A 24004-nucleotide genomic window follows, 5' to 3' on the forward strand; every position below is an offset into this window, starting at 1 on the left:
GCGACGGTTAGAAAAGGCGGTTGGGACGGAGGCGGGGGCTGGGGAGGGAAGAGGCGCAGTCTCGAAATGCCAGGGCGCTGTGCCGCGCACGCCCCGCCGGTAGCCCAGGAGTGGGTTGGCTTCCCGAGCCCACCCCCTCCCACGGTCTCGGCCACCGGGGCGGGGGCAGCCGCTGATGGAGAAGGCGCGGCTGGTTCAGTGAGCAGAGGAGACAACCCGGCCGCCCCGGCGCAGTTGCAGCCCTTCTGAGTTGTGGAGGGAGACGGAGCGGGTCAGTCTGGGCCTCCACCTCGGCCGGAAGTTGTGTCCTCACCTTCACGGCTTCCTGTGTGTGCTTGCCTCTGTGTCTTAGGTAGAGCTGTGGCACCTGTTACACTGTGAGGGGCGGGGCCTTAGGGATCCCTTTATTTAATTGGCTGGTTCTTCCAGTGCTGAATAGACATGGTCATAGTGAATGTTCTTGTCACAGCCTCAACTGCAGGCAGATTTCACATTTTTACCTTTAGAAATTACATCCTTTATAAAATTTATAGATTTATAATTTAAGAAATTATAAAACCTTTCTTTTATTTCTGAGTTTTATTTTTTCATTATAAATTGGTGATGTATTTTAACAAAAGCTTTGCATCTGTTCATATGGTCCTTTTTACCCCTATTACTTTTAGTATTTGATTTCTACTGCATGATTTTTTTGAATATGAAACCAGCCATGCATTGATGAAAACACATTCTGCATGGTTATGATAGATTATGCCTTTCCTGTAATGATGAATCGTGTTAGAATATTTTGTTTAGAACTCTACACGTGAGAGAGCTTCCGGTGATGTTCCCATTTTGTAGCTTCCTGGTTTGGTTTTCTTATTAATTTATTTCTGGCCTCATAAACTGTGTTGTGGTGGGTATACCTTCCTCTCTAGTCTCAGGAGAAGCTTGTGGAGGGTTGTTGTGTGTGTTTGTGTTCATGTGTGTAAATGTCCATGTGTGTGTGTGTTTCATGCATGCATAAGTGTTCACAGGCATATATATTTACTGGTGAAGATTTTTAGACTTTGAGTTCACTTTGCAGGAAAATTTTAAGTTACTGATTCAATATATTTAACACTTAGGACAGTTCAGAGTTCCTATTTATCCTGTGTCTATCATTTGGGTAATTTGTATTTATGAAGATTTTGTCCATTTCATGTACATTTTCTGATATATTTATATAAAACTGTTCATAGTGTTCTTTTAAAAAATTCATTACTTTTTAATTAAAGTACAGTGGACATGCACTATTATTTGAGTCTCAGGTGAATGAACTTCACAGTGTTCTGTTACATATTTAAAAGGTAGGTAGGCTCTGTGGAGCTGTCCTGATGGTGTCTGTCACGTGTGCCTTCTCTCTCTGTTCCGTGTCCACTGTGCTAGAATTTGTAAGTTTGGTTAATGTTTTGAAGAATAAAATTTTTTGGCTTTCCTGATTTTTTTTTTTTTTTTGTCCTCAGTTGCCACTCTTGTTGTGTTATTTTCCTTCTTCGACCTTCATTTGGAATAATTTGCTACTGTTTTTCTAAATTCTTGCTATAATAGGTCATTGACATTTTTTTAAAGGCTTTTGCTTTTCTTTTTAAAAAATGAGGTGAAATTAAAATTTTTTAATTTAATTTTTAATTTTTTACTTTTTATTGTTGACACTGTTGTAGATGTCCCCCATCCCCCACCCTCTTTGGCTGATCCCTTCCACTCTTTCATACAGTCCTTCCCATTTCCTCCCTCTGGCAGCTGTCAGTCTGTTCCCTGTGTCCGTGCCTCTGGTTCTGGTTTGCCCATCAGTGTGTCCACTCCTCTACTGATGAGCACTTGAGCTGTTTCAGATTTTGTGGGAGAACATATCTGCCAGTGATACATCTGGTAAGGGATTAATTTCCAAAATATATAAAAAACTTATATGACTCAACACCAGGAAGACAAACACTCCAATTAAAAAATGGGCAAAGGACCTGAACAGACACCTCTCCAAGGAGGACATACAGAGGGTCCATAGGCATATGAAAGGATGCTCAACATCACTAGCCATCAGAGAGATGCAAATTAAAACCACAGTGAGATACCAGCTCACACCTGTCTGCATGGCCATCATTAACAAATCAACAAACAATAAGCACTGGCGAGGATGCCAAGAAAAGGGAACCCTAGTGCACTGTGGGTGGGAATGCAGACTGGTGCAGCCACTATGGGAAGCAGTACGGAGTTTCCTCAAAAAACTAAAAATGAAACTGCCTATTGACCCAGTGATCTCACTTCTGGGAATATATTGTAAGAATCCCGAAACACTAATCAGAAAGAATATACGCACCCCTATGTTCATAGCAGTGTTATTTACAATAGCCACAGTCTGGAAACGGCCCAAGCGCCCATCAGTAGATGAGTGGATTAAAAAGCTCTGGTACATTTACACTGGGAAATACTACACAGCTGTAAAAAAGAATTAAATTTATTAAGGTAACATTGGTTAATGACATTATATAAATTTCAAGTGTACAGTTCTATAATACATGACCTATATATGTCACTGTGTGCTTGCCACCCAAAATCTAGTCTCCCTCTGTCACCATAATTTTAACCCTGTTTACCCTCTTCACCCTCCCCCACCCCCCTTCCCCTCTGCTAACCATTTTTCTGTTATCTGAATCTGTGAGTATGTTTGTTTTATTTTTTAAATTTGTATTTATTGATTTTAGAGAGAGAGGGAGGGAGATAGAGACAGACAGACAGACAGAGAGAGAGAGAGAGAGAGAGAGATTTGTATCCACGTGTATGTCCATGTGTGTGTGTGTTTGCATATATGTCCATGTATGTCACGGTGTACGTTTATTCATGTACTGTGTATCCCTGTATAGGTGTGTGTGTGTGTGTGTGTGTGTATTTCATATATGCATAAGTGTTCAGACTCCTAGTTCACTTTGCAGGAAAATTTTTAGTTACAAGTTCAATATAGTGAATGTGTAGGACAGCTCAGAGTTTCAGAGTTGGCCTGACTTATTCCACTTAGCACGATACTCTCAAGATCCATCCAAGTTGTTGCATTGACAGTAGCTCATCCTTCGGTGGCTGAGTCGTAGTCCATCGTCCAGATGATGACAGCTTTATCCAGTCCTTCGCTGAAGGACACTTAGGTTATTTCTATGCCTTTGCCTTTTTCTTTTCTAATATATTCATTCATGGTTCTTAATTTTCCATTTCAAAGATTTGATGTGTAATATTTATATGATTATTTATTTAAAGCATTCTCTCAGTTTGGATTTTTCTTTTTTTTTGTTTTTTGTTTTTTGATTTTTTTTGGCTGATTTAATTTTTTAAAAATTAACTTGATTGGGGTGACATCGGTTAAAAAGGTTATTGTACGCTTTTCAAGTGTACATTTCTGTGATACATGACCTGTATATTTCATCCCACTCCTGTTCTGGTTTTAAATTTATACACTGAGTATTGAAAAGTCTGTTTCTATGATTCTAAAATGTAAGAATATTAGTTATCTTTGATTATAAAATCAGGGACACCCAGAGGGTCACAGGAGTTTCTGGGGGTCTGCATCAGGCCTCCGGGCTGGCTGGGGTCACTAGCTGAGTGTCCTTGGGGGCAGCTCCTGTACCCTCTGAGGTCCCTGCAGGCCCCCTCCCTGGAGTGTGGGGTCTGGGTCCATCCTGGACTAGTGGATGGCCAGAGCAGCGTACAAGCTGGACTCATCTGGGGGCTCCTCTGGTGGGGAGGAAGAGGGTGCATTTGTCACTCGTTTGAGGGTCAAGTGGCTCAGCTGGGCGTAGGTCACATCCTGGGGAGCAGCAGGTGCAGCAGCCTGGATCAGGGGGACAGGGAGAGGGATGAGATGTGGCAGGGGCTGGGGAGGCCTGGGGTCTGGAGAGGATGGGACCCACCTGACTGTCCATCTGTCTGTCCTCTTCTGTTTGTCTGCCCTTCATGTCCAGCAATTCTGCTGATGGGGGGCAGGGGGAGGTGGCCATTCCCTGCCTGAGGCTTGACATTGAGAGGTTCTCCTGGGCATCTGTCACTCCCTGGGGGTTGTCCTTGGGTCTGATCTGCTGGAGAGACAATGAGACAGAAACACATCCCCTTGGTGCCACTGTGGAAATCCTCCATCAAAGCTCCCCGTGTCATCAGAGTGACAATTTCACTGCAGATCAGATGGGTCACTGTCCTGATGTCATCTGCAGGGACTTCCTGAGCCCTGGGCATCTGCTGTTTCAACAGTTCTGCTTCATAACCTAACGTGCTGTCTCTCTCACTCACTCGGCTCCAGCCACACGGCCCATCTGGCTGAAGCAGCATGTGCTGCCTCAGGGCCTTTGCATCTGCTGTTGTCTCTGTTCTGGCCCCTCCACCACCACACACTCTGTCCCCTGCTCTTGCTTTATTCTCCCTCACAGCCCTGGCTCTCCAGGATGCCATCTGCCTGCTTGCCTGCTTGCCTGCATCTCCCCGCCCCCGCAACAGGTGAGCGCAAAGAGTGTGGGGACCGGGCTGCCCCATGGCACCTAAATGCAGCTGGTAAACAGTGACCCCATCACTGCTGATGTGTGAACGCATGAGGGGGACCCTGGAACCTGTGGGTGTTCACTTATTCATGCCTCCTCCTGACACCTGGGGCTGCACAAGGTCAGACAGAGGACGAGGAGCCAGCCCAGGGGACCACCTAGGAGGGACCAGGAGGCCACAGGAAAGTGGGAGGAGTGAGTCACAGCAAGAGGTGGTGACCAGAAGTAGAGGCCCGTGTGGAGGCTGCTGAGAACCAGGTGAGGTGAGGACGGGGAAGGGACCACTGGAGTAAAGGGGGCGGCAGGAAGGTCCTTGGTGGCCTGGACAGGAGCAGGGATCTCACCCGAGGGTCCAGCTGCACACCCTCCTCAGGCTGTGGGTCCTTCAGAGCTGCATCTGTGGGGGCAGAATGGGGTGTGTCTCCTGGCAGGTCCCCGGGATGTCAGGGCTGCAGACCCGCCTGCTCCCAGATGGGCCACTAACCCAGGGGGAGGGGAGGCACCAGGTCACGCAGGGTGGAGTTCAGTCCCCCCACCCCTGATCCCGCACCTCCCAGGCTGTCCCTCCCCCCTACGGCCCCTGAAATCCCTGTGTCCCCTCCCCCAGGACAGCCGCCCCTTTCTCTCACAGAGGGTCTCTTCCTGGGCGTCTGCATCTGGGCTGGAGCTGGGGGAGGAGACAGGGATGTTAGGGCAGAGGGTGCCTCCGCAGTCGGTCAGGAGTCTGGGGTCCTCGGGGCAGGAATTACCTGCTCTGCAGGCCTCTGTTCTTGGTCTCCAGGTCTGTGGCCCCTGCAGGAGATGGGACATCAGCCTCTCTCTGGACTGGTCAAGAGGGACAGTCTCAGCCCTGGGAGGGGAGGGACGCCTCCCGTGTGACTCCCGAGGAAAGAAGGAAACCTTCACACGCTTGTTCGTGTTGCATGTTTCATGGCGTTGGAAATGATGAAAGGTTACCTTACATTTGTACATCTGTGCTGACGGTGAGTGTTTTCTCTCTAGATTTTCCGATGTGAGATTTGGGAGAAACCCATTTCCCAGCTGAGCGTCTCCATCTACTTGTCTTTCCTGCGGCAGGTGCTCTGGGCACCTCTCTCCTGTGGTCCCGGCCACCCTGTTCCCTACTCACCTGACTTCCTGCCTTTGCCCTGACGCCGCCGGTGTCGGAGGAAGAGGAAGAGGAGGAGGGACAGCAGCAGGACGAGGGCCACCGAGACCCCGATCAGGACGATCCAGTACCATGGCAGACCTTGGACAGGAGTGACATCATGGATGAGCCAAAGATGTCATTTAATGAGCACCTACTGTGTGCAAGGCACATGCTGGGTCTGTTGTTCATCTCCGCTGACCTCACAGCCCTCAGGCCCCACCCCCAGTGCCCTGTGGCTCAGAGAGGTTACCCACGTGCCCCAGGTCACCCAGCCTGGCCGGGCAGGGCAGGTACAGGACCCAGGATGTGCGGTCCCTCTGCTCTCCTCATGCTGTCCCCAGGTGGCTGCAGCCCTGAGCTCTGGGCTCCTCCTCAGCAGGGGGCCTGTCCTGTCTCACATGGAGCCGAGGGTCCTTCCTTACTACCTGCCCCCAGTACAGCAGGGACACGGGAGGGGCAGGGGTGTGGGGTGGACACTGTACCTCTCCTGGGTTGTCTCCCCCCACAGGGCCCTGATGCCCCCTTGGGGGGGGGTCAGGCTGGGCTGGGGCACTGCCTTCCTGAGCTTGTGAGGCCCCTTATGTCACCTAATGTCACCGCAGTCCGTGAGCAGGAGGGTGACCAGGATGAACAGACATGAACCCGACCCTCAGGGAAGAGAAGGGACCCCTGAGCCCACCGCGGGAGCAGCGGAGCCGGGACCGGAACCAGGTCTGACTCCTGGCCTCTCCCTCCTCTGAGCTGAGCACCTGAGCTGAGGGAAAGGCCTGAAACCCCGAACCACTGTCCTGTCTGTCCCTCCCTGCTACGGAGGGGACAGACCCCATCCCATCCCATCTGGCGGGGTGCTGCCCTGCGAGGCCCCCATCCCAGGGAGTCAGAGGCAGACTGAAAGGAAAGCTAAGATCTGGCCCACAATCCTCTCCTTCTGCTCATGGAGACGCTGCGGCACAGACAGAGCAAGGACGTGCCCAAGTCCGTGTCTCCTGAGCTGCCTGCACTCCCACAGGACTCAGCGCTGTCCCCCACGGATGCCCCCCCCTGCCCCCCACAGAGACTTACCGCTCTGCTGACCTGACTCTGTTGGGGGCGGTCCTCCATCCTCAGAGCCGCCTGGAAATTCAGGATGGGGGTGAGGGGTGGGGGCTGCCTTCTCCGCACTTGAACTTGGCTCTTCCCCAAGAGTGAGCCCCAACATCTTCCTCTGCCATGCCCCCCCCATTACCTGCCTTGCCTACCTCTCAACAGGCCTGATGCTGTTGTGGGGGGAGGGGTGAACGCTCACTGCCCCTCAGTCTCATGGTTCCCCTGAAGTCTCTCCCTGACTCTCAGCCCCCTTGGGACACAAACCTGTCCCTAAGTATCTGGGGGGGGCATTGGATCCTCTGAGAGCACCAGAAGCTCCCTGAGCTGCTCTGTGCTCCCTCTGAGCAGGGAGGACCCAGGGGCTCACCACCTCTGGGGATGGGCCCTGGGGATGGGGGACTGGGGTCCCAGAGGGGCCTGGGAATGAGGACAGAGGGGGCGAGAGTCTGGGGATGACTCGGGAGTCCCCCCCTCACTCAGCCTGTTCCTGCAACTGCGCTGTGGCCCCTAAGCTTCTCTCACTGCCACCTGGCACCTTCTGGAGGAAGGGGGGGTGGGAGGGTCTCTGAGAAGCAGATATTTGTCCTGGGTGACCATCTCTAGTGCACCCCCCCTTTCAACCCATAATTTTTCTGAGGTCATCTCAGAAACACTAAGTCAGGTCACCTCACCTGAGACCAGGAGCTCCAGGGCGTCACTGGGATATGACAGCAGGTAGCGGGAGGTGCTGACTGAGCTGTAGCACCTGTAGGTGCCCCCGTGGGCTGAGGTCACAGGACCCACGGAGAACTCCGCCTGGTACTGCTGAGCTCGGTGCTTTGGTCTGAGACGCAGGGGGGCGTTAGCTGCCCCCTCCTTGGACAGAAGGAACGTGTCCCTAAAGCTCTGTGACTTACACAGCAGGGTCACGTTCTCTCCCGAGGCCACCGTGGGGCCCGGCTGTGCCGAGAGGGAGGGTCTGTCAGAGAACTGTCCTAGAGAGAGGGGGGTGGTGAGGGGCTGCCGCCCACCTTGTCCCGACCTGAGAGTCACCAGGCCCCTTTCTGAGGACCCTCCTCTCTCTCTGTCCTGTTTCCTCTGAGTTTCCCTTGTCCCCTCCCACCCATGTCTGTCTCTCTCCCTCCCTGGGGACCCCACACCCCTTGTGCTGGTCGTCACCACCCGAGACCCCAGCAGGGCCTGAGCAGACTTGGGCCCCTGACGGAACCCGCTGGCTCCTCACCTGCCACCAGGACGTCCAGGGGCTCACTGGGGGCCGACCACACGGGGGAGAGGCCGCGTCTGCCGTAGCACCGGTACCGGCCGCCCTGGGAGCCCCGCACAGCGCCCAGGGGGAAGTCGGCCTGAGAGAGCCCAGCCCGGGGCTGCAGGGCAGGGCGCTGGGGGAGGTCCTGTCCCCCCTCCTTGGACAGAGCGAATCTGTCATAGCCGAGGTCGGAGCGACACTGGAGGGTCAGGCTCTGTCCAGGGGCCACGATGGGGCCCTGCCGGGTCAGGAGGGACGGCCTTCCTGAGTCCCCTGCAGAGACCAGACATGACAGACAGGGACTGCTCCTTCCATGACCCTCGTCCTGGCCTGGCCCCAGGCCCCATGTCCCTCTCTGTGGGTCTTCAGCCCCAGAGCCCCTGTGCTCCCCTCACCCCACCCTCTCACATGGGGCTCCCCTCACAGCAAAGGTCCCAATAACCTCTCTGGTGTCTCAAGCATGGAGGGGGAGAAAGTGGGGCATCCTCACCTGAGACCAGGAGCTCCAGGGCGTCACTGGGCAGTGACCACATCTGGGGGGTGTGCCTGTAACAGCCGTAGCATCTGAACGTCCACCTGCGGCCGGGGGTCACGGGGCCCACAGGGAACAGGGACAGCACATGCCCACTGGGGTGTCGCTGTGAGTCCCGGGTCCAGGGGAGCCTGTCCTCTCCTTCCTCAGTCAGAATGAACCTGCCAAATCCCTGCCGTGAGCCACACTGGAGGGTCACATTCCCCCCTGAGGTCACGACAGGGCTGGGCAGGGCTGAGAGACTGGGTTTGCTGCTGTAGGATCCTAGGGGAGAAGGAGGCAGCGAGTTATATGGGGCTCACACCTCCCTCACGTCCCCCAGGGCTGGGCTGTGAGTGGGAGACGCCCTGAGAGCACCCCATTCCTGAGGGCCGAGCCTGAGGCTGGGACCCCTGAGTGTCCTCTCACCTGTCACCACCAGCTCCAGGGGGTCACTGGGCTCTGACCAGCCAGCGGGGCTGAGGTAGTGACAGCGATAGATCCCTGCAGTGTAATCTGTCATCTGTGTGATGGAGAACTTGGCCTTGTCCCTGGGCTCCAGTGGCTTCTGTCTGTCCCAGGGCCCTGGGCTTCCCTCTTTATATAGAAGGTACTCTTCAGCCTCCATGGTCCCCTGACACCAGATGGTCACGGGGCTCCCCCTGGGGATCACAGGCCCTGGCTCAGCCCAGAGGGTGGGTTTGGGGCTGGTCCCTGGAAGGAATTGGGGGCTGAGTCACAAGAGATTCCCCAACCTGAGTGCCCAGCTGTCAGCCCCAGAACCCTCCCAGTTGTCCCCCATCTGTCAGACAGATCTCCTGTTCCCTATCCCAGCTGCTTGTGGGGTGGCCCCTTGTTCCAGTGAGGACAGGGCCCTGGGACACCTGGGGCAACTCACCTGCCTGCCCTGTGGTCCGCAGGCCCACGCTCAGCCCTGGAAGAGAGACACTGTGAGAGACCTGCCCTGAATCCTGAGCGGGACCCTCCTCCCTGTGAGCCCCCGAGTCCTGGGTCCTGGCAGAGCAGGGCTCCCCCTCCCCCCCTCACGTCTCACCCAGGCAGAGCAGGGCCGTGAGGGTGGGAGCCATGCTGCCTCTCCTCAGTGAGCCCTGCTGTGCGGAAGGAAGAGGCCCCGGTGTCCTCAGGGTAGACAGACACCCAGGGTGTGGCCACTGGGAGGCTGGCCCTCCCTGTCACGGGGGCGTCACGTCAGCAGCCTCTCAGGAAGGGGAACAGGGTCTCCCCAGGAGCCCGGCCCTGATTCCCATGATGGAGCCGGAAACAGAACCCCAAGCCTCCTGGGATGCTTCTTGCAAGTGAGGTGACCCAGGGCATGTCCTTCCAGGTCAGAGCCTTTCTCATGGGGCCCCCGCACCCTCAGCTGTCCATCAGCACCTGCCTGTGTGTCCTCCCCATGGACAGTGGTCACCCAGGCCCTGCAGGTGCTTCAGGAAGACGTGGTCCCTGTGCCTGCAGAGCTCAGACCACAGAGACATGTCCCCCTCTCGCTGTGCAGGCAGGTCCAGTGTCACCGTGACCGTGAGCACCAAGGGCACATGCAGGGAAGGAGGGGAAGGAAACACGCACCCCTCCCCTGGCCCCAGAGTGTGGCTTCTTTCCATCACAGCCCCGCACCAACTTCCCCTTTTTCCTTAGCAACTGCGCCCACCCGGCCTTCACGGGAACCAGCGTCTGAGTGTGATTCCTGCCCCTCAGGGCCCCTCTTTCCTGCTTAAAGCCTCCTGCTCATGCCGTGGTCCTGCCGTCAGCTTAGGGGACACTGATTTGGGTTAGAGTTCTGACTGTGACGTAAAACAGATATTTATTTAACCGATCATCATGAATGCCCGAGTGATCTGTGGGGTAATGCCCTGGCTCTGCCTCAGTGTCCTCACCTGGATCCTGATGTCACCAGCCCCACCCTCAGTGGCTGTGGGTCAGTGTGCTGGGCGCAGGGGAGGGAGACATCCATTTCCAGTCCAAGTACAAATGGGGGACTCGAATGTTGGAAAATTTTAGTTTCAGGTAACAGCTAATAAGTTTAGTAACCAATGTAGGTAAAAAGCTGTTGTTTCAGGAGCTGGAGGTCTGACCCACCTTGACTCCAGAAGACCATAAGCTGTCCCACCTTTGAGATCCAGGAGGCCTGCAGGCAATCAGGACGGTATCTGAGTCCTTGTGCTCCAGGGTGAGGTGACCACCGCCCAGGACACAGATGAAAGATGCTGCAGCTTCTATCTGACCAACATTTTCTCTGAATTCCAATCCCTTACCTACACTTTTCTTCTCCTTATAGAAAGGGTCCGTTTACAATGAAATTAAAGACAGTCTGTTAAGGTCAAACCCACTGTCTTCTCAGATCGCCGACCATCAGAGTAAAGCGCCCATAAAGATTCAGTCCCTGTGTCTGCGTATTGGGGCTGGCAGGTGACAGGCAGCAGGGACACCAGCTTTTCCGGTTTCAGTTTTAAAAGCTGTGGGCACAGACAGGAGCAGGAAAGAGAAATGAAAGTTGCCCATATGGGGCGGGAACCCCATGGAGAGCTAAGACTGAAACTGGTGGTCACTCATGACCGTGACCATCCATGGGTCACAGGGAGGAGCGTCCCCTGTGTGGACAGAGAGGGACCCCAGGTCCCCACAGGAGGGGAGGGTCAGGGTGCAGCCGAAGGCTGGAAGTGTGGCCCCTGCCCCCTGTGTTTGTACAGGCATTGGGGTACCTGTGCCCACTGGCCCGTTTTCATGGTCAGCAGGGAGCAGTCTCCCCTGGGTGGCCTGAAACACAGTGAGTCCATGTGTCAGCCACAGGTGTGTCCCACATGTGGGTGTGAGGCTCCCGTTGGAGCAGCTGTGACAGGCAGAGCGCTGAGCAGATGCTGAGTCCGAGAGAGAGGACGCCATGGGGCCGGGGCGCTGCCTCAGCCCTCGTCAGTCTGACTCACGGGACAGCCCCGGAGAAGCCTGTGGGAGACCAGGTGTCTGAGGGGGAAGATGTCCATCAGGGGTGGACAGTAGAGAAATCCTCATAATGACAGCCATCTACTGAAATGGGGGCATCACATGCAGGAAAGAGAATCACCAGGATAATATGAGAGCGATTTATCATTATGTTTAAGTATCTGAAAAAGAAGGTGAGGATTCAGATTTTGAGCCCAGATTGAGTTGTTTTGTACAGATGAATATAATGAGTTAGAAATCTGAGCGACGGACACCTTAAGTCAATTCTTCCCATCAAGGACGAGACATACTTGGAGGTCCAACTGAAAAAGCTGAGAGCAGCGGAGAGGGAATTTCCTGCAGGCAGCGCAGGGAGCCCAGAGGTGGGGAATGACGGTACCTGGGGACTAGAATGACGAAGGTGAACGTCATATCTGTGGTATCACAAGGAAAGAAGTGGGGATGACATTTAGTAACAGCGCAAGAGATAAATATTCAAACATTTTACAGAGATGAGGAAGACCAACTAAGTGATAGGAGACATGTATTTAAAAGTAAAATCTCCTTGCTGGTGTGGCTCAGTGGATTGAGTCCTGGTCTGTGAACCAAAGGATTACTGGTTCAATTCCCAGTCAGGGCACATGCCTGGGTTGCAGGCCAGATCCCCATTTGCAAACGCATGAGGGGCAAGCACACAGTGATATTTCTCTCTCTGTGTTTCTCCCTCCCTTCCCCTCTCTCTAAAAATTAATGAATAGAGTCTTAAAAAAATAAAATAATTTCTATATCTTGTCCTGTTGAGATAAGTGGAGGAAATGAAATATAAATTAAAATAAAAATATAATCTCTGACATGAAATTATACAGATTAAAATGGTTAATATTATTTTATGTGAATTTTAACTCAAAAATAATCAAGAATCCCTGGACTGGGGTTTAAAAAAAATAAAAATCCCCATGTTGGCTGGTGTGGCTCAGTGGATTGAGTGCTGGCCTGTGAACTGAAAGGTCACAAGTTCGATTCCCAGTCCGGGCAGTTGCCTGGGTTCCAGGCTGGTCCCCAGTGGGGGGTATGCGAGAGGCAAGCAATCAATGTATCTCTTGCACATCGATGTTTCTCTCCCTCTCTTTCTCCCTTTTTTCCCTTGTCTCTAAAAGTAAATAAAATCTTACAGAAAAACCCTAACACAATGTTCTATGGGAAACGCAGATTACAGTAATGACAAGCTCACCGGGACCAGACTCCCTCAGAGCAGAGACAATACCGGACGCAGTGGAGAAGTACCTTCCAGGAGCAGGTGGTTAGTGAAGGTTTTACACTGAGTCTCATTATCTTTGTCAGCCCAGCTTCTGAGTCCCCCACTCCTGGGATTCCCGGGGATTGTTGCTCCGAAGTTGTGTGGAGGGGGTTCTGTGTTTTTCTGTTTTTTCAAAAATTTCTCCTTTGGAACCGACTCCTCAGTCTCAAATGTGGGCTGAAATACGCCCTCCCCCTCCCCCAGAGCGTCTGCACAGTGAGCCCAGTCCGGCGCTACGACCGTCCCTGCCCGCACCTGCTGCCCAAGGCAGAGAGCCGGTGAGCCACAGAGGAACCCGCGGTCCCTGGTAAGCCTGGTCCTGCCTGGTCCTGGGGCAGCAGCCCAGCCTCCTCCGGCTTGGGCCGCCCTCACTTACCGGGGGCTCCAGGCCTCCGCAGCCCAATCAACTCCCAAAACAGGGACATGGGGGGCGCCAGGGTCCCACCTGGGCCCTTATTCAAAAGCATTTATATTTTGTATATTTTCAGGGAACTTTTAGCCATTTAAAGACCCACAATTAGGGGGAAAATATACATTGGTCTCCTTGCTCCTGGTGGTCTTGAGAGGATACTGTCCTAAAAGATGCAGATGGATAATAATGGTAAAGAAATCAGGTGCATATTCTGTAACCGGTGCATTATCTCCTGGGAACGTCACAATCCTTTTGTGGAATTTTATTTACTTTTTAAAATAAACATTTTATTTATTTTATGATGAGGGGAAGGTGTTAAAGGGCATTTCTTAGATGTCCAGCCAGTAGGGTAATCAGCTGAACTTGGGTCCCGGGAACCAGACCCCCGCAGTTGCATGCTCCGACCAAGCAGAACGAGGAACTTGACCTAACTGTTATTCCTCTGAGCAGTGACCTATTCCTTTGAGCAATGACCTGGGGAATAGTGGAAAATTTTTGTCTATACAAGCTGTATTTCTGTCCAAGTTCCTGCACCTGAAATGCTTTATAAACCCCCCAATCCCTAAGGTCAGGGCTGTCTACCTAAGTCCAGCTTATGGACTGGTGGGCAGTCGCTGGCCAGCTAATAATGGCTCTTTAAATTCTAATTTAATTGTCTGCGACCGTTTGGTTCTCGCACTTACTCCACAACATTTGGAGGCCCCAGCGAGATACCCAGCCCTGGCTGGGCACGGGTCGTGAGACGGGCCCGCTGCCAGACCCATGTCAGGGGGAGGTCTCTGAGAGACGTCCCTCAGCCTTGAGTGGGACACTGGCGGGCGGGTGCCCTCCCTATCCTGATTGACTGCATAGAGCCGTTCGGATTCTTACCGGTAAGGACTCGGGTAGGGCCACATACACGGAGGGAAAGGTGTGTGTGGACAGGCCCAGGGCAGGTGCCCCAGGGGAGCCCACGGGAAGGCTGGACGCAGCACTACTTCCAGGGCTCGGGCGACCTACACAACGGTGGGTTTGGCCCATAGGTTTTGTGTTCTGTGGTTCTGTGTCTTGTTCAGTGTCTGTCTTGTGTACGTCATTTCCTAAGTGACATGGGGCAGTCGTCGTCCTGTGTGTTCATCGTGTTCGCCCCTTCAATGTTTTCTTAAGAATTTCCAGGATTTCCGTAGGCGGGCCTCCTTCTATGGGACGCCTGTCAACCCCGGACAGTTGCGGACTTTTTGTGAACTGGAATGGCTCACCTTCCCAGGGGTCTTTTGGCCCTCTGATGGGTCTTTTGATCTTCGAACAGCCTACGGGGTCCTCCGGGTTTGTACCGGGAGGCCCGGGCACCCTGACCAAATTCCATACGTTCAAATCTGGATTGATATTTTAGAAGACCAACCTAAGTGGTTAAAAAGCTGTCAGAAGAAGGCCGCTGTCTTAGTGGCCTCCAAACCGAAGGATGGCCCCATTTCGGGCCCCCCTCCAGTTCTCCTGGACTCACAGGAATGTCCCCCTCCTGTGAGACTCCCACCATATCCCCGTGCCGCCCCAAATTCGTCTGGGACAAAAGGCAGAAATTAATTTTCAATGTCCTATATTAGGAAAAGAAATGGCTTTTTGGAGGAAGGCGTGCAGCGCATGTCACACCTGTCCAAAACCCTTTTGTCATATAGTAATTATAGGTTGAATGATGTCTTTTAACCCTGTTGCCAAATCTGTTGCCTCCAGAACACAACAAGGGTGCCCGTTTCTCCAGCAGTGCCAGCCCTTGGAAACCAAGCATGCCACTCCCTGGGATAGCTAACTGACCTGGACTCTGCAAAATCCTTCCCCATGTGGGAAGGCCACCCTCCCCTCCGCACCCCCACTCTTATTAGAAATCCCTAGACCCAAGGGTAGGTAGGACGACGACCATGTTCTGCTTGAAGCAACTAGAAAAGCACGAGACCTTCGCCCATTGTCCTCTATAAAATAAAGGGTCTTAAGTCTAAGAAGGGGAATTATACAGGGGCTTCATTCCATAAGGGCCCAGAAGAGTTTTGGTCCTAAGGTCACAATATCGCCCTTTAAACACCTAGGACTCAAGGATTTGAATCCCTAAATAAAACCAGTGGGGAATGTTAAAGGGCATTTCTTAGATGTCCAGCCAGTAGGGTAATCAGCTGAACTTGGGTCCTGGGAACCAGACCCCCGCAGTTGCATGCTTCAACCAAGCAGAACAAGGAACTTGACCTAACTGTTATTCCTCTGAGCAGTGACCTGTTTCTTTGAGCAATGACATGGGGAATAGTGGAAAATTTTTGTCTATACAAGCTGTATTTCGTCCAAGTTCCTGCACCTGAAATGCTTTATAAACCCCGCAATCCCTAAGGTCGGGGCTGTCTACCTAAGTCCGGCTTATGGACTGGTGGGCAGTCGCTGGCCAGCCAATAAAGGCTCTTTAAATTCTAATTTAATTGTCTCTGACAGTTTAGTTCTCGCACTTACTCCACAACAGAAGGGAGGGAGAAAAAGAGGGAGAGAAACATCAATGTGTGGTTGCCCCCAAATGTAGACCTGGCCGGCAAACCAGGCATATGCCCTGACTGGGAATCGAACCAGTGACCCTTAGGTTCACAGGTGGGCACTCTGTCCACTGAACCATACCAGCCAGGACTAGTATTTATTTCAAAGAGAGGCAGAAATTGTGCCTAAGAAAGGAAATGTGACTTGGTCACATCCAACATGCCAACCTGTGACACTCTCAGCTAGACCTGATGGCTCAAACTCCCAGTTCACTGCCCTTCCACCCACGTCTGTCCCCTGGGAGTGTCACCCGCTGTGAGCCAGCAGAGCAGTGGGAGCTAATGGTTTATGTGAAGGCGCATTCACCAGCAAGGGGTCTCAGGGAAGGGAGGGTGAGGGGTCGCCCCTGCTGACGGGTCTCTAAGGCCCTCTGCTGGGCCAGTGGGTACACAATCTCTCCTGGCCTCGTCTGGCTCTTCGTGAGGGACAGACACTCATTTGGGTGAATTATCGCCTCTGCCCTACAGGGTGTTCTAGGCTTCCTGTGAGAATGACAGGCTCTGCCATGGCTCTTATGTGCCCTCTGATGGCCACAGGGAGAAGGCTTCATGCTGGAAGACAGGTGCCTTTTTTAAAATCACTTTTTCAATAGTTATTCTGTTACAGCTGTGCCAAGGTTTTTCCCTCTTTGCCCTCCTCCGTCCAGCCCTCCCCCTGCTCCCACAGCCAATCCCCACCCGGTTGCCCATGTCCGTGGGTCATTTCTACATGTTCTTTGTCTAGGCCCTTCCCCTTCTTTCCACCATTATCCCCCTGACCCCTCCCTGCTGGTCACTGTCGGTCTGTTCCTTGTTTCCGTGCCTCTGGTTCTGTTTCACTCATTTGTTTTGTTCACTAGGTTCCTGTATTAGGTGAGATCATATGGTATTTGTCTTTCACCACCTGGCTTATTTCCCTCAACATAATGCTCTCCGGGTCCATCCGTGCTGTCGTGAAGGGTAAGAGTTCCTTTTTTCTTTCTGCTGCGTAGTACTCCACTGTGTAAATGTACCACAGTTTTTTTAATCCACTCACCACTGATGGGCACTTAGGCTGCTTCCAGTAATTGGCTATTGTGAGTAGAGCTGTATCGAACATGAAGGTGCATAGGTTCTTCTGAATTTGGTATTTCGAGATTTTTTGGGTATATTCCCAGCAGTAGAATCACTGGGTCAAAAGGCAGTTCTATTTTTAGTTTTCTCAGGAAACTTCATACTGTTTTCCACAGTGGCTGCACCAGTGTGCATTCCACCAGCAGTGCACTAGGGTTCCCTTTTCTCCGCATCCTCGCCAGCACTTGTTTGTTGATTTGTTAATGATGCCTGACCGGTGTGAGCTGGTATCTCACTGTGGTTTTAATTTGCATCTCTCTGATGGCTAGTGATGTTGCGCATCCTTTCAAATGCCTATAGGTCCTCTGTATGTCCTTGCAGAAGTGTTTGTCCTTTGCCCATATTTTAATTGAATTGTTTGTCTTCCTGGTGTTGAGTTATATAAGTTTTTTATTTATTTTGAGATCAAACCTTTGTCCAATGTATCATTGACAAATATGTTTTCCCATATGGTTGGTTCTCTGCATTTTGCTGATGTTTTTGTTAGTTGTGCAGAGATTTTCAATTTTATGTAGGTCTGTTTGTTTATATTTTTTCCTTTATTTTCCTTGCCCTAGAAGACATATTGGCAAAAATGTTGCTATGAGAGATGTCTGAGATTTTACTGGGTATGTTTTCTTCTAGGATTTTTATGATTTTGCAACTTAAAATTTATTCTTTTGTCCATTTTGAGTTTATTCTGGTGTATGGTAAAAGGTCGTGATCTAGTTTTATTTTTTTAAGTATATTTTATTTATTATGTTGTTACAGGAGTCCCAACCTCCTTTCCCTTTGCTTCCCTCTGCCCAGTACCCCTCTTCCCTCCAGCAATTCCACCACCCTTAGTTCATGTCCATGGGTTGTACATAAAAGTTCTTTGGATTCACACTTTCCTATATTATCCTTAACTTCTTCCTGTCTATTTTGTACCAACCAAATATGCTTCTTAATCCCTGCACCATTTCCCCATTTCTCCCCCTCCCCCTCCAGCTAATAACCCTCCAAATGATCCACACACTTATGACTCTGTTCTTGTTCTGGTTGTTTGATTAGTTTGTTTTTATTTTATTGTTTAGATGCAGTTGTTCATAGCTCATGAGTTTGTGGTCATTTTAATGTTCATAGTGTTGATCTTCTTTTTCTTAAATAAGTCCCTTTAACATTTCATATAATATTGGCTTGGTGATGATGGACTCCTTTAGCTTTACCTTGTCTGGGAAGCTCTTTATTTGCACTTCCATTCTAAATGATAGCTTTGCTGGATAGAGTAATCCTGGTTGTAGGTCCTTGCTTTTCATCACATTGAATACTTCTTTCCAGTCCCTTCTTGCCTGCAAAGTGTCTTTTGAGAACTCAGCTGAGAGTCTCTAGGAACCCCTTTGTAGGTAACACTCTGCTTTTCTCTTGCTGCTTTTAAGATTCTCTCTTTATCTTGAATCTTTGGCATTTTAATTCTGATGTGTCTTGGTGTGGTCCTCTTTGGGTCTAGCTTCCTTGGGACTCTCTGTGCTTCCTGGACTTGTATGTCTATTTCCTTCACCAAATTTGTGAAGTTTTCCTTCATAATTTTTTCACATAAGCTTTCGATTTCTTGCTCTTCTTCTTCTCCTTCTGGCACCCCTATTATTCAAATTTTGGCACATTTAAAGTTGTCCCAGAGTTCCTAAGCCTCTCCTCATTTTTTTCAAGTTTTGTTTCCTCATTCTGTACTGGTTGACTGTTTTTTCCTTCGTTATTTCCAATACATTGATCTGAACTCCAGTTTCCTTCCCTTCACCATTGGTTTTGTGTGGATTTTCCTTTGTTTCATTTAGCATAGCCTTCACTTCTTCCCTTATGCGTCTGCCACACTTAAGCATATCTGTCAAGTCTGTGAGCATTTTTACCACCAGTGTTTTGAATTCTGGGTCTGTTAGTTTGGCTCTCTTCTCATTTGTTAGGTTGGCCATCTCCTCATCACTCAGGTCTCCCACTGGAACCTTAATATGTTTCCTCTTTGGGGCCACACTTCTTTGTCTCCTCATCTTGACAGGCTCCTGTGTTTGTTTGCCTCTGTGTCTTAGGTAGAGCTGTCACACCTTTTACGTTCTTAGGGGTGGAGCCTTAGGGATTCATTAGTACAGGGTGACCCATTTCACCACGTTTTGGCGCTGTGTGTGTGGGAGGGTCTGAGAGGAAACAATACTGCTTGCCCAGCACTCACCCCTTTTCCAGGGACTTCTCCCACTTCCGTATGAGCCTGGCGCCTCTCCTGCTCTTGTTTTGGTTGTTGTTCCCAGAGTGGGTGGGTCTGCAGATGTTCTAGGACCGTGGGGGCCCTTTAAACAAGTGAATTCTGCTGAGAGACCGGAAGTTTCTTACTCTGCCACAACTCCCACTTGTTTGCACAGTCAGAAGCAATGAGACTAATTATCCCTGGCGTTGGAACCATGAGCTGTGCAGTCAGGTCTGGTTCTTGGAGTGCTCCCCAGGTGTCCTTCCAAATGTTCAAAAATGTTTGACTGTGCTTTCTACTGGCCTGCTGCTGCTGCTGCTGCTATCACTGCTGCCACCACCACACAATGTCCTTTCTGCCCCGCTCCTCCCCTCCAAACTGTCTCGGTGAGTATTTCTTCTTCATATCTTTGTTTGTTGGACTTCCATGCAGCTCTATTTTCTGGAACTTCTGGTTGTCTCTAGTATTGAGGTAGTTGTGTTCCTTCTTAACTGTGGAGGGAGATGCAGCGTGTCTGTCTAGGCCTCCATCTTGGCCAGGAGTCTAGTTTCATTTTTTTGCACATGCCTGTCCAGATATTGCAACACCATTTGTTGAAGAGGCTATTTTTTACTCCATTTTATGCTCCTGCACCCTTTGTCAAGTGTTAATTGACCATGAAAACCTGAGTTTATTTCTGAGCTCTCTATTCTGTTCCGTTGATCTATGTGTCTGTTCTTATGCCAGTACCAGACTGTTTTGATTACAGTGGACTTGTAGTATAGTTTGATATTAGGTATTGTGATCTCTCCTACATTGTTCTTCTTTCTCAAGATTACTGAGGCTATATGGGGTCATTTTTGTTCCATAGAACTTTTGAAATATTTAGTCTAGATCTGTGAAATATGCCACTGGGACAAGTGCTTTTCAAGACCAAGGGCCTTCCCCAAATAAGGCTCCTACTTGAGCTTCAGGTCATTGTCTCCAGCCACCTCCTGTGTATTTTCCACCTACATTCAATTTCCCCCTTAGATGTGATGTTCAGTGTAGCCTTTGTACTTGTCCCTTTATCAGATTCAGAAAGTCCCCTTCCATTTCTGTTGTGCTGAGAGTTTCTTGAATTTTGCCAAATGCTTTCTCTTTGTCATATATTTGTTAACTGTATGCATGAGTTTATTTGTGAACTTTTAATTCTGATCCTTTGGTGTATGTGTCTTTTTTTATTTTTGCCACTACCATATTGTTCTAGTTACTATAGCTCTGTGGTATAGTTTGATATCAGGCAGTGTGCTACCTCCAGCTTTGTTCTTATTTTTCAAGACTTCATTGGCTTTTCAGGGTCTTCTGTGGTTCTGTATGAATTTCTATATTTTCTACTTTGGTGAAATATGTCATTTGAATTTACATAGAGATTACATAGAATTTGCATATAGATCTAATCAGGCATTGCAGACATTTTATTTTATTTATTTTTTAAAAAATAATTTATTTGTTTGTTTTGAGAGAGAGGGGAAGAGAGGGAGGAATAGAGGGAGAGAAACATCAATGTGTGATTGCCTCTTGTGCACCCCCAACTGGGGACCTGGCGCACAACCCAGGCATGCGCCCTGACTGGGAATCAAATCTGTGACTTTTTGGGACACAGGCTGGCACTCAATCCATTGAGCCACACCAGCCAGCGTCTCAATGTGGACATTTTACTTAATTCTTCCAAACTCTGAACATGGGGCATGTTTCCACTTATTTCTTTTTCAATTTCTCCCATTAAAATCTTAAACTTCTTGAAGTCCAAATCTTTCATCTCCATTTTTATATTTATTTTTAACAATTTTATTATTTTTGATGCTAATGTAAATGGAATTTTTAAATTTATTTTTCTGATATATCATCGTTTCTCTATAGATATGCAATTGATTTCTGTATGGTTACCTTGTATGCTGCAACTTTACTGAATTTGTTTATTAATTCTAACAATGTTTGGGTGGAGTTTTTAGGATTTTTATATACAGTGATCCCTCACTTATTTCAGGTATTACGTTCTAGACCCCACCACCCCCGATAGGTGAAAATCTACAAAGTAGGAACCTTACATTTATTTTAGTATTTATATATATTTTAAGGCTTTATAAACCCTTCCCACACACTTATAAACCATTCCCAGTCCTTTAATAACCTTTCCTGCTCCCTCATTAACCTTTTCCACACTTTTATAAACACTACTTATGTTCTTAAACATATTCTACACTCTTAGACCTATGTAACTTTAATGACATACTTATACAGTACCGCAAAATCCCACAATATAGCAAAAAAATTTGAGATAAATAATTAAATATAATATTTTTAAAAATCCTATGATACAGTTAGGCCACAATTAGTGAACCGCGATATAGAGAGGGACTGCTGTATAAGATTATATCATCTGCAGACAGTTTTATTTATTTCTTTCCAATTTGGATGTGTTCTATTCCTTTTTCTTGCCTGTCTGCTCTACCTAGGACTTTTAGTATAAGTTGCATCGGAGGGTTGAGAGTGGGCATCCTTCTCTTGTCCCTGATCTCAGAGGAAAACCTTTCAGCTTTCCACTGTTGAGTATGTTAACTCTGGGCTTGCCCCATGGGACCCTTACTTTGTAAAGGTGTGTTCTTTCTACTCCCGAATCTGTTGACAGTGCTTACTATGAAAGAATGGTGTATTTTCTCAAATGCTTTCTCTACATCTATTGAAACAACCATATGTTTTATATCAGTTACTTTATTATTGTGGTGAAAAATCTTATTGATTTGCGTATGTTGAAATGTTCTTTCATATTTCTGGGACCCTGTGTTAAAGCCCACTGGATTATGGTGTCTAAAACTGTATAAAACTTTACATCTATATTCAATAAGAATATTGGCCTGTGGTTTTTCTCGATCTGTTCTTTGGTCGATGCCGTCTATACCACTGATCATTCATTGACTTCTTCAGCCCCAGAATTTATGGTTTTATTTTACGATTTGTGTCTCGTTGTTAAAGCTGCAATTTGGCCCATATAATGGTTTCCTGACTTTATTGATCCATCTTTCAGATTTTGTCATGGAGCTCATTGGGTTTCTTTTGGATCATCTACAGGGTAAATTGCAGATCTCCGTGTCTTTGGGATCAGATGTGGGGTGGTTACTATGATCTTCAGTGTTGTTATGTTTTTGATTCTTCCTATTCTTTGGAGTTTTGTGCTCCCTTTATGTGTCTGAAGTAGCAGTCACGTCCTCCAAGCGTGACCAGCTGCCTTCAGATGAGGGGTCCTTTGTGTTGGTCCTGCTTAGGTTCTGGGGCTTCTCCCGCCTTGCATAGAGACCCTGGCTTTGTGCTTCTGGCTCCCTCTTGTGGCAGAACCCTTAAGTTGTATGTCTTGTCCTCTGGTTTCAATGTCTCTGGCTGGTTATTGGTAAACTTTGTCTTTTTAAAATTTTGTTATATAAAAAAATAAGTCATGGCTCTGTACAGACACAGGTCCCAGCCACCCATATTGGGGGCCACCTCCAAGGTCCAGCTGACCCAAGTCCAGTGTCAGGCCTCCTCCTTGCTGTCTTGAGGGGATCGGAGGCATCTTAGAGCCTCAGGGGACCGCTGGAAGGGGGGCTGGACAGCGAACGCGCTGCCGGCGCTCTGGGCGGGGCGAGCTCCGGGGCCCTGCAGGCTGGCAGGGGCAGGGCTGAGAGCTGGGCCGGGTGCGGGACGGTGGCCAGGCTGCAGGGCGGCGAATCGCTGGCGCGGAGCTGCGGGCGCCAGAGCTCCGGAGCAGTTACAGGGAAATCGGGGTGGCGGCGCGCGAGCTTGGACAGCTGGTCACTGCGGGTGAAGCGCTCCTGCCCCGTGTGCGTCCGGTGGTGGCGGGCCAGCTCGTCAGAGCGCGCGAAGCTCTTGTCGCAGGTGAGCCTGTCGCAGGCCCAGGGGCGCTCACCTGTGCGCGTTCGCAGGGCCTATTGGAGATGTGAGCACTTGCAGTAGCCTTGGCGCAGCCCGGGAAGGGACTCGGTGGCTCGCGTTAGCGGCAGCGGCGGCGGGCAGAGGACCTGGGCAGGTGCGCTAGGACTGGGACCAGAGGGAGGGGCGCGGAGGGCAGGGGGAGGAGGGCGCGGGGCCTCCCTGGAACTACGGGTCCCACCTTGCAGGACTGCTGGGATCCTGGCAGCCAGCAGGGGTGGCGCGGCAGTGGCTTCGGGCCGGCGGGACCACCAACGCACATCCAGGCTGGTGGCGGGCTGGCGCTCGTCCCCGCCGCGCAGCGCACCAGGGCGCGTGAGGAGCCTGTCAGAGCGCGTGGTCTGAAAGTAACCTGGACGGTTCTCCACCGCCAAGCGGTCGGAGAGGCTGCGCGGCTGGGACTCGGTGAAGCTGATGGAGGGGGAGACTGGCGGGGAGGTCCGGGCAGAGGGAGGTGGCCACTCCCCCCGCCCTGAGGAAGCATTCACACCCGGGAATTAGGGAAAAGCCACAATCCAGGGCTTCGGGGGATGGGGAACCCCAAACGGTGTGTTCTCAGAGCAGGTTCCTAAACACACCACCTGACTGTCATTTCCAACAAGTGCTCTCCATGATAATCACGGCATTTCTGGAAGGACATTACCACGTGCGTTGAATGACCAGCATTCTTGGTTGGGGCCCACGGCTGGGTTGCCAAGTCCCTGCCCGAGGGCAGCTGGGGGCGGGCAGAGCCGACAAATCAGTTTCTCTGCATATCGATGTCTCTCTCTCTCTCTCTCTCCCCCCTCCCTTCCCCTCCCTATAAAAATTATCAAATGTTAAAATGTCACAGAGGTTTCAAGCACACAGTTCTATAAACATCATCCGTAATTGCACCGTGTTCCTCTTTCAGAGTCAAATCTCCTTTTCTCACCTGCCCCCATTCACCTGGTAACCGTCATACTGTCGTCTGTGTCTATAAGTCCAAACTATTCTTGGTATTTATCCATTTATTCAGATTTATTCACATTTAAAACAGATTTGGTGTCTGACCAAAGAGATGCACACTCGGCGAAT

General features: G+C 50.2%; 1 protein-coding gene and 1 pseudogene across 1 annotated transcript; both read right to left on the bottom strand.

Annotated features, from left to right (window-relative positions):
* Positions 1 to 2832: 2832 nt before the first annotated feature.
* LOC149995388 (leukocyte immunoglobulin-like receptor subfamily A member 6) lies at positions 2833 to 9613 on the bottom strand. Its single transcript, XM_090259196.1, has 10 exons — positions 9580 to 9613; positions 9424 to 9459; positions 8955 to 9239; positions 8505 to 8810; positions 7991 to 8287; positions 7440 to 7742; positions 6745 to 6795; positions 5658 to 5781; positions 5162 to 5199; positions 2833 to 3846 (listed from the first exon to the last, which is right to left on the bottom strand). The coding sequence occupies exons 1-10, from the start codon at positions 9611 to 9613 to the stop codon at positions 3689 to 3691; spliced, it is 1632 nt and encodes a 543-aa protein (XP_090115322.1). The 3' UTR covers positions 2833 to 3688.
* Positions 9614 to 22531: 12918 nt separating this feature from the next.
* Positions 22532 to 23889, bottom strand: LOC149995389 (uncharacterized; annotated as a pseudogene).
* Positions 23890 to 24004: the final 115 nt, after the last annotated feature.

This window comes from Furipterus horrens, unplaced genomic scaffold (genome assembly GCF_987537825.1).
Source record: "Furipterus horrens unplaced genomic scaffold, mFurHor1.1.pri manual_scaffold_13, whole genome shotgun sequence".
NCBI classification, from domain to species: domain Eukaryota; kingdom Metazoa; phylum Chordata; class Mammalia; order Chiroptera; family Furipteridae; genus Furipterus; species Furipterus horrens.